The sequence below is a fragment of the Dipodomys ordii genome, unplaced genomic scaffold (assembly GCF_000151885.1).
Source record: "Dipodomys ordii isolate 6190 unplaced genomic scaffold, Dord_2.0 Scaffold56, whole genome shotgun sequence".
Classification (NCBI taxonomy): Eukaryota; Metazoa; Chordata; class Mammalia; order Rodentia; family Heteromyidae; genus Dipodomys; species Dipodomys ordii.
The window spans coordinates 5910206-5920816 of record NW_012267272.1 but is presented as its reverse complement, the minus strand read 5'-3'; the positions used below and the strand labels follow the sequence as shown (position 1 = coordinate 5920816).

The following is a 10611-nucleotide window of genomic DNA, read 5'->3' as shown; positions in this document are numbered from 1 at the left end:
TTCTTTCTTTCTTTCTTTCTTTCTTTCTTTCTTTCTTTCTTTCTTTCTTTCTTTCTTTCTTTCTTTCTTTCTTTCTTTCTTTCTTTCTGTTGTGGGGCTTAAACTCTGGATCTGAGTGTTGTCCCTAAGCTCTTCAGCTCAAGGTGAATGCTCTACCACTTGAGCCACAGCACCACTTCTGGTTTTCTGGTGGTTAGTTGGAGATAAGAGTCTCACACAGACTTTCCTACCTGTGCTGGCTTTGAACCGTGATCCACAGATCTCAACCTCCTGACTAGCTAGGATTACAGGTGTGAGCCACCAGTGCTTTCATGTGTGTGTGTGTGTGTTTGTGTGTGTGTGTGTGTTACTACTGGGACTTGCTCTCAGGGCCTGAGTGCTATCTCTTAGCTTTTTTTTTGCTTAAGGTTAGTTAATTGAAGATAAGAGTCTCACAGATTTTCCTGTCTAGGCTAACTTTGAACCTCCGTTTTCAGATCTCAGTCCCCTGGGTAGCTAGAATTACAGGCATGAGCCACTGGTGCCCAACTTACCCATGTTTGAATTTGTACAAATAGGATTTTGTCTTAGTGAGTCTGTGCTGAAATTATAAGGTCCCATAGACACCTTAACAAAGACAGGTATGTTCCATAGTTCTGGAGGCTGGCAGTCTCAGCTGAGGGGGCTGGCCTCGAGGTTCTGATGAGAGCCTTTTTCCTAGCTTGCAAATGGCTGCCTTCTCCATATGTCCTCCCAAGCTGAGGAGAGAGAGGGAGCGAGCAAAGCCTCCTGATGCTTCTTTGCAAGTCATGTCAATTGTTTTTACCCATCTGGTTGCCAATAGCTCCAATTTGCTTACTCCCCTGGGTGAATATCACCCTGTGTTTGTCTGTCTCCCTCTTCCCCAAACTCTGCCACTGTGAGCAGCGCTGTTGGAGGCAATGGTGAGTGCAGGTGCCGGAGTGGAGCTGCCTTAAAGCTGGCCAGGATGGCAGGGATCCGCAGGAACCAGGTGTGCCCTGGGGCCGAGCATCTTCCTCTTGCCTCCTGCAGAACTGTCTGAAGTGCTCTGGACCATGGTGATGAACATTGGCCTGCGCGTGCGCGGCTGGGGAGGGATCATCGGCGTCTTCGTCATTTTTGCTGTGTTCGCTGTTCTCACAGTGGCCATCCTGCTGGTCATGGAGGGCCTGTCCGCCTTCCTGCACGCCCTGCGGCTCCACTGGTAAGCCTGCCTGGCCCCTGGAAGCTTGGGGCTGCAGAGGGCCAGGACAGGCTCTGGGGCTGGTGGGGGGCGTCCGTCCTGTCATCACGGGATGGGAGCGACTTAGGTTCCTTTTTAGAATCTTAGTTTCGACATCTGTAGAACATTGTGTTGTACACATTTACACATTTACACATGCTCAGTGCATGCGCCTTTCATTTCTTTCCCTCCCTCCCTCCCTCCTTCTAAAGAAGAAACAGAAGGAGGGGAGGAGAGTTCATGGAAGCCTTTGACCTCCACAGGTGTGCCCAGAGACAGTCGGCCCTCTCTAGGCTGAGCATTCTGCATGTGCTCTTGCGCTTCCCCTACTGCCCTTCACTGACATGTTGGCTGCTGTTCCTAGGCCAAGCATTTGCACCATATCTAGGGGAGAGAATCGCAGCATCCCCGGCTTCCTTGATGATAGCGTTTCCCCAAGTCACTAACAACGTACAGACACGCACGCTGTAATGTCACAGAGCACAAACGATCACGGGTGATCTTGCTTTGTGGCAGTGAAGAGACTCTAGGACAAGGGTCTCTGGGGGTAGACCCAGCAACGAGAGGCAGGATGGTGACAGCCGATCTGTCTCTCTGCATACTGCTGTCTTCTGATAATGTTGCACAGAGAGGACGTCCTTGCTTGTGATGGAGGCTAAGGACGGTCAGGATGCGGGGAGACACTGTGCAGTGGTCATTGGGGCCTGGAGGAAGTGATGGGGAGGGGGGGGAAGAGGGAGCCATCAGTATTCCTATGGTAGCCATTTAGCCTAGGCTGCCTTCCCCTGACTTGACCTTGATTTTATGAGTGCTCTTCTTGCCTCTACCTTCCAGCCTCTAATGGATGTGTTCTGCCATTTTTCCCCCCCTTCCCTTTCTCTCCCACCCACAGGGTGGAGTTCCAGAACAAGTTCTATGCTGGGGCTGGGTACAAGTTTTCTCCCTTCTCCTTTAAGCATATTCTGGAAGAGACGTCCGAGGAGTAGGCCTGGCTTTGAATGTCTGTACGTCGTGGTGCCAGCAAAAGAAGTTCAGTCTTGTCTCTGATGTCAGGCCTGGCAAGGCTGTCCCATGGAAGAATTATTCTTGGCTCCCTGAAGTGTGGGGCTATGTATTTGTTGGTCCTAAGCCTTGGGATTTGATATGACTTAACCCGGCCACAGAGGAGCTGCTACTTTTGGCAAATCATTTTGACTTCGTTCTCAAATAATAAAATGATTGGAAAAATGAGCAGGCTGTTACGTGATATCTTCTTGCACCATTTCCAGTGGCCTCATCAAGAACACAAACATTTAGGTCATGCACTCCTTCTTGAAGATGCCTTTTATTCAAAATCATTCCATAGCATTTAATACCGATGATTAGCAGTCAGCGAGGAACAATGGCGTTACACAAACACATCTGCAAGAAAGAAGGATCGTGTTTATTTTCTTCCATCACCCCCGACCCCCCCACTACCTCTTTCCCTTGTCTGAGGCTTAGCACTAGGAACTTTCTCATGCATTTTTCAGTCCAGAGGAAGGAGAACAGGTAATGTTCCTGGCTGGAGGCAGGGCCTCCCCTGGTGTGGCTCCCCTGTGTATTGCTAAATCAGGTGACATGCAGAGTGACATCATGCAGTCTCCGACATTGTTCCCTGTCAATGCCCATGATACCGGAGAAACCACAGAAGGAGTGTGTCCACAGAAGGAGTGTGTGGGCTGGGGCTGCTTCTGGTAAACAGTGGAGCGAGGAGGCATCTACCTCCTAGTCCAGCCCATTACCTTCTGAGCCCATGGGTCCAGAAGTAATTTCTCAGGCTTACCTGGACTGGCAAACTCCCAGGAGCCAAACTGCATTGTCTGAATGACCTTAATGCATGTGAATTACAAGATCGCTAGCAACCACACGGCTGGCATGAAAGGTAAATGTTTTTGTGGTGCTCTATAGTTTACAAAAATATTTTCACGTGATATCATTTAACATTTCCATTGGGGGGTGGGAAGGGAGGAGGGGAGGGAGATGGGAAGGGATGGGAAGGGGAAACAAAGGAGGAGGCAACAGTGCTTGATAAGAAATGTACTCATTACCTTGCCCATGTAATTGTTACCCCTCTGTACAGTATTTTCACAATAAAAAATATCCATTATCAATAAGTTATGAAAGTTCCCCAAAGATAAATCACATTCCAGATCATCTTTTGGATGGGGCGCTAATTTTCAACCCCCTTTTACCCACTGTCCTAGTTTTCTTTTCTTTCCTTCTTTCCTTCTTTCCTTCCTTCCTCCCTCCCTCCCTCCCTCTCTCTCTCTCTCCCTTCCTTCCTTCCTTTCTTTCTTTGGTGTGCTGATACTGAGGCTTAAACTCAGGGCTAATGCTCTTCCTTGGCTTTTTTTGCTCCAGGCTGGTGCTCTAACAGTTGAGCCATACCTCACATCCAGCTTTTTGCTAGTTAATTGGAGGTAAGAGGTAAAGTCTCATGGACTTTTCTACCCATGCTGGCTTCAGACCTTGACTCTCAGATCAGCCTTTCTGAGTAGCTAGGAGTACAGTGCTAAGATTGGTGCTCAATAAGGTAAAGTAAATGTTAGACCTGACAGTCTCCACAGCCCCAGATGCCAGTGCTGCGTCTTGTCCCAGCCAGTTTTAGGCACGGCATTAACGCAGTCAACCTGGTGAAGGTGAGCAAAAGAATATGAGTTGACGTAGGAAGACATACACCTAGCCAGGAGCCCTTGGCTTGTGCCTGTACGCCTAGCTAAATAGGAGGCTGAGCTCTGAAGATCAAAGCTGGAAACCAGCCTGGAAAGTCCAATTAACTAGCAAAAGTGAGATGTGGTGCTGTAGCTCAAGGGGTAGAACACCAGCCTTGGCTAAGAAAAGTCAAGCAAGGGCACAAGGCCTTCTGCGTTCAAACTCCAGTACTGGTGTACATGCACGTGTGTGCATGCATGTGTGTGGTGTGTGTGTATGTGCACACACAAAGATGTACATATTTGAGTTTCAACTCTGAGGCCTTATCACAAGCCACCATGGGGCAAGAAATGGAGTTGTTCCCCTTTCTGCCGAATGGGGTCAATGTCTTTGGGACTGAGCCCTGGGCAAGGTGGAGGTAGATGCTCAGCTCCTAATGGCTTAGTGGGAAGATCAGATGGGATGTAACCGGCAGTGCTAAGTGTGCTGTCAGGAGTTTTAAGGTCCTTAGCTTATGGCTGCCGGGCTCAAGGGCCCCCCACAGGATCTTCCACACTTAGATGGCTTCCTAACCATCCATGCTTCAGCCAGGACAACTTCCCTCTTCAAACACCCTCCAGCCCCTCCACCCCCAGCATAGCATGCTCATTTCTTCCAAGGTTTGGAAGCTGCTTACAGTCAAGAAAGGATGTCATTTCCCCTTTAAAAAGGGTGCAGGTGTCAGGTGAGAGCTGCTGAGAGGGGGCGGGCCGGTGACACTCACTTGCCCAGATGCTGGGTGGTTTCTTAGAGCAGTTTGGAAAACGGAGGAGCAAGGGGAGGATGAGACCGGGCCTCTGGGAATAGCAAAGACGGAGGCTTTGAAAAGTCATCTGTGCTCCAACATCTGGAAAAGACAGCTGTGGCAACTGGAAATTGGAGAAAGGTTTTCCAAGCAACACAGAGGTAAACTTGCCGGCCTAGATCTGCATGCATTTTCCTATGAGAGAGAGAGAGAGAGAGTGAGTGTGTGTGTGTACCATTATGGTATGTGGCTGGAGGCCGATGGAGTTGTGAGAATTTCATTCTTTTTTAAAGATTAATATTGTAAAATAAATGACATTGCATACAACCCAGTGTCCAAAGAAATCTATAGGGGCCCAATTATTTCTGACTGGGAAAAAAATCCAATGTATCAAAAATACAATAAAAGAAAGGGCCCACCAGGTCCTTGGAATTTCATGAAGCCTGAATTCTGTCTGAATCTCTGAATTTCCGAGTAAATCCCTAACCAATCCATTCCCTTCTCCAAGTTGTCTGGTGGTAGGTCATGCATTATAGAATTTTAGGGACTGCTGGTAAAGCGATGTGAAATGTTTGTTTCCAGATTATTCCCTATTCTTCTAGTTTGTCTGGTTGAACCTCCCTCCCTCCTTCCTAAAACAGCCTTTCTGGTGTTTCTTTTCAAAGTTAAGACCACAAGTTCTTTTAGCAATGTTCCTGTGTTCATCTCTGAAATACTTTGGCTTATCTTTATTGTTTATTTATTTATTTTTGCTGGTACTGGGGCTTGAACTCGGGCCTGGATGCTGTCCATTAGCTTTTTTTGCTCAAGATTAGCTAGCGCTGTACCACTTGAATCACAGCTCTACTTTTTTTTTTAAAGTGGTTAATTGGAGATAAAGAGTTTCATGGACTTACCTACCAGGGCTGGCTTCATGCCACAATCCTTAGATATCAGCCTCCTAAATAGCTAGGATTACAGGCATGAGCTACCAACCCCCAGTTCAGCCTTTTCTTTATGAAACTTTTGGTTCAGACTGGAGAAGATGCTAAGAGAATGCTTTATATACGTGCTTTACCTCTGTGCTGTGATTCATTTGGGATGGAAGTCCCTTTGCGATGTGCAGCTTCAATTGCTAAAATCTTGATAACCTATCACCCTGTCCCCCGAATATGCCAGTCGAAGGACTTTGCTGGAAACCCAGAGGAAGCTAGCAGGGTAGGACTGAGGACTCTGTCCCTTGCAGGTAAATGTGTACATCTACTGCTCCCATCCCTTGGCACCTTCCCCTGGCACTGGCGCTCACCTGGCCTTGCTCATCTCAAGGTTCACGTAGAAGGAAGATGGCTGTTAGAGATGGCAGGTGTTGAACAGTGCTTCTGGTGCCTGGGCATGGGCCTGGGTCTGGGCGCATGAACAATTCAGCTAGCAAACTGGGCGGGTGGGAAGAAGGCAGGGGAGGGAGGAGCCGGAGAGTAGGAAGGGAAAGAGAGTAATGGGCCAGGCTGGTGCCCATCCCCTCTACCAAGTGAGCTTTGAAGGGTTTCTTCCTGTAAATCAAGTGAGTGTGAGGCAGTGCGGAGGGACAGGATCATGCTTTTAGAGACATTTCCATGTCCATCTCCATCATAAGACATTCGCATAGTCAGATGAAGGAACTGGTTTGGGTGAATCCTGGTGTTTAGATACCTGGTTGGACAGGTTTGGAACTTTCCGAATAGGAAACAGTGTAACTGAGTTTCCCCAAGCCACTTAAGTTGGTTGAAAACTGGTATCTTAGCAAAGAGGTAGCCTTCCCTACTCCCCAACTTTTATTATTTATTATTATTATTTCTAATGTGTGTATCAGTACTGAGGCTTGAATTGAGGCCCCCTCATTCCTGCTTTTTTTTGTTCAAGGCTGGCGCTCTTCTACTTGAACCACAGTTCCACTTCTGACTTTATTTTGGTTGTTGGGGTTTGAACTCAGGGCCTGGGAGCTATTCCTCAACTTTATTGTCTAAGGCTAGTGCTCTACCACTTGAACCACAGCTCCAGTTCCTGTTTTCTGGTGATTAATTGGAGATAAGAGTCTCATGGACTTTCCTGCCTGGGCTGGCTTTGAACTGTGATCCTTAGATCTCAGTCTCCTGAGTAGCCAGGATGACAGGTGTGAGCCACCAGTGCCCAGCCATTGTACAACTCAATGGCAAAAAACTCTTTAATTTTAGTGGTAGTGGGGGTTGAACTTAGGGCTTTGTGCCTGCTCAATCACCTGAAACATGCCCTCCAGCCCTTTTAATTTTCTTTATTTTTGAAAAGGGTCTAACCTTTATGCCTACACTCTCTCCCCTGTAGTCTGACTGTTCACACTTCCCCTAAGGTGGGAGTGTGCCTCACCAGACCCAGCTGTACTGGTTGAGATGGGGTGTAGACAATGCCTCTCTGGCATCCTCCCAAGTAGGCAGGGAAAAGGAAAGAGTCTCTGTAAAAAGGTGAATAATGCAGGGAAGCGTAGAGACGAAAGCAAGTGAGAACCTTAAATTATACCCTTCCATAGGTCATCTCTGCCCGCTCCTTTTCTCTGGCCAGACTCCACTTTTCAGTATGTTTCCTGTAAGTCGCCATGGTCTCCGCCCCGCCCATCTGTGCCAGCCAGTGGACCACAAAGGCTTCTGAAACAGGAACTTTTCTTTTTTTGGTGGTGGTGGGGTGTCGTGGGGCTTGAACTCTGGGCCTGCGCACTGCCCCTGAGCTCTTCAGAATAAGGCAAGTGCTCTACTACTTGAGCCACAGCGCCTCTTCCGGGTTTCTAGTAGTTAAATGGAGGTAAGAATCTCATGGACTTTCTTGCCTGGACTGACTTTGAACCTCGATCCTCAGATCTCAGCCTCCTGAGTAGCTAAGATTACAGACGTGAACCACCAGTGCCCAGCTAAGAACTCAGTTTTTTTTTTCTTAAATTTTCTTGTACACTTACCAGTGCTCATCAAATATTTGTCAGAGATCAAACATGGTTTTGGACAACCTCTCTCTTGATCTTTCTCCATCTACAGATGTCTAAATTTAAACAAGATTGTGCATATTGAGGTCATTACATAGGTACCTACTGGAATTCTGTTTTCGTATATGCTGGTACTGGGACTTGAACACCAGGCTTCCCTCTCTCTCTCTTTCTCTTTCTCTCTCTCCTTCTTCCTCTACCTCTCTACTCTCCCCTCTGTCTCATTTGGCTTTCTTACTTACAGCTCTAGCACTCTGTGGAAACAAAATCTTAATTAGGAATCTTCTCTTTGTTTAAAAAAGGTGTAAATTCACGAATGAGTGCCTTGGCTTTACAGAATCAGCTCTAGTTCAAGGCCAAGTGGGAAGCCGTATTGTGCCCTGGCCCCCGTGGCCAGGCTCTAGGTGAGAAGTCTCCGATGAGAGAAGGAAGGAAGGCAGGGTATGAGCGGCCCATGATCCGCCCATTCATATCCAGACACAGCCTACACCCAACTAAAGCTCATTCTGCTCCATGGGAAATGGCAGATTCCTTGCCTTCCTTACTGATCAATACAGACAATGAGACTTGCTGGAAACATTTATTTATTTTGTTGGTTATGAGGCTTGAACTCTAGGCTTAAGTATTGTCCCTGAGCTCTTCAGCTCCACTTCTGGTTTTCTGGTGGTTTATTGGAGCTAAGAGTCTTACAGACTTTCCTGTCTGGGTTGGCTTTGAACCATGATCCTCAGATCTCAGCCTCCTGACTAGCTAGGATTACAGGCGTGAGCCATCGGCACCCGGCTTTGGAAACTGTTATTATCTCTCCAACGTAAACCTTTATTGTTGTTAAAATCATAAAACATGTTCAGATTGTGATGGGATATCAGAAAACATGACTGGTAGAAGAGATTTCATATTGACTCTGGATTTAGGTACTTTATTGGTGTATGCTGGCACTGGGCTGGAACTCAGGACCTTATGCTCTTGTTTGGCTTTTCTTTGCTCAAGGCTGGTGCTTTCCTGCTTGTGCCATACTCCTGCTGCTTAACTAAAGAGAAGTACCATCGCTGTTATTGTTAAGCATTTTAATTGCAATTGAATTCAAAATGAACTTACTAGGCTTTAAAAAATTATTTTCTCACCAGAATAAATCATTTTATTCCTTAATACTAAATGGCCAGACTTCTGTTTGGTTTTAAACTTGCTTCTATGATTTGTATTGCTATTTTTTCATTAAAAAAAGTAATAGCTGGGAGACTATGGCTCACACTTGTCATCCTAGCTACTCAGAAGGCTGAGAGCTGAGAATCATGATTCAAAGCCAGCCCAGGCAGGAAAGTCTGTGGGACTCTTATCTTTAGTTAACCACCCAAAAGCAGGAAGTGGAGCTGTGGCTCAAGTGGTAGAGCACCAACCTTGAACAAAAAAAGCTCAGGGACAGTGCCCAGGCCCTGAGTTTAAGCCCTAGAATAGGCACACATGCATACATGTATACACACACACACACACACGCACGCACGCACGCACACATATACACACAGAGGAATAGATAAGTGGACTGGGTACAGTGGCTCACACCTGTAATCTTAGCTACTTGGGAGGCTGAGATTGGAAGAACAAACATTTAAACCCTGGGCTCCCACAGTAGCTTTTTTCTGCTACATGAAAACAATAACTTTCTTTGTGGTACTTCTTTGAGAGAAAAGATTGCATAGATTATTTTTGAGTATTTTTCACCTCCTTTCCTTCTGGAAATCTTTGTGACAGTGTTAAAAAGTCAAAGATCATCTAGTGAAGGGTGCGGTGGTGTTGAGAGCCATTTTGTCTACGTCTCCAGCTACTTAGAAACTTCTTCCATCAGGGAACATGAGAGACAGCCTTTGATGTCTCCCTAGGAGCTCGCAGGACACACGACACAGCGCCGGCCTGACAGAGGTTCACAGCCTTGGTGTGTGATTCTAGGAAGTGTCTCTGTGGCTGGTTTTGTTCTGAATCATGGATGACCAGGGTGCAGGGTGGACTGCACAGCTTGTGACCTTTTTCTGCCTGGTGACAGACCGAAGAGTCAAGACTGCAGTAGTTTTCTGCAACGATTTTGGCGGCAATCATCGTCTCTTCTTTAGTCATCCTGAGGCGGGTCTGAGAGACGTGGACATGGACTTAGCAGTAGGCAGTAGGCCTTGAAAGCAGTCTGGCTGGGTTACTGCTGGAAGCACATCAATTTGGGTGTGGCTGAGGGCTGAAGACAGGCCCTGGGACCCTGACTCACTGCTGTACTCCAGCCACAGCGTAGCAGCTCCTCAAACTGTCCCTTCCCTCCCTACATTCAAATGGTCACTGCGGAGCATGTCTATTAGCAGGTCAGAGGAGAGCTGCACGAAGGCTTCCGGGTGACACATGGCCGTGAACTTGTGCTCCACCATCTTTTTAACACTCTGCGCTAGTTCCTCACAAAGAAAGAGGTCAGCAAAACACAACGCTCTCACACAGTTCTCTGCATTAGTGAATAATTGGTTGGTCGTGAGGCTTGAACTCAGGGGCTGGGTGCTGTCCCTTATCTTCTTTTGCTCAAGGTTAGCACTCTAATACTTGAGCCACGGCGCCACTTCCAGCTTTTTCTGTGCATGTGGTGCTGAGGAATCAAACCCAGGGCTTCATGCATGCGAGGCAAGCGCTCTACCACTGAGCCACCTTCCCAGCCCTACCTCCTGTCAAGTCAGATGCAGTGATTACAGCAGCCCCATTTTAGAGATGGGGGGACTGTAAGGGCACAAAGGACAGATTCCTCAAAGCCACACGTACAGTACATCGTAGGGAAAGAATGAAAAAATGGAGCCGCCCAGCTCCATAGGAACTGTATATGTGAGAGTGGGAATTCCTCCCTCCTACGTTGTGGTTGAAGGCTCATGGAGTTGCACGGAGCCACGTGGGTGATGTGTGGCACACACTCAAAAATCACTAGAGTTCTTTTCTTCTTCTCTCCCTCAG

At 47.3% G+C, this 10611-nt stretch overlaps 1 protein-coding gene across 1 annotated transcript in view; it reads left to right on the top strand.

The window, feature by feature from the left end:
• The window catches only part of Atp6v0a4 (ATPase, H+ transporting, lysosomal V0 subunit a4), a 59518-nt gene extending 57066 nt beyond the window's left edge, over positions 1 to 2452 (top strand). Inside the window, exons 21-22 of the mRNA XM_013021553.1 lie at positions 1033 to 1204; positions 2115 to 2452. Of these exons, the coding sequence (XP_012877007.1) occupies positions 1033 to 1204; positions 2115 to 2208 (266 nt within the window). The 3' untranslated portion in view covers positions 2209 to 2452. The remainder of the gene's footprint in view (positions 1 to 1032; positions 1205 to 2114) is intronic.
• Positions 2453 to 10611: the final 8159 nt, after the last annotated feature.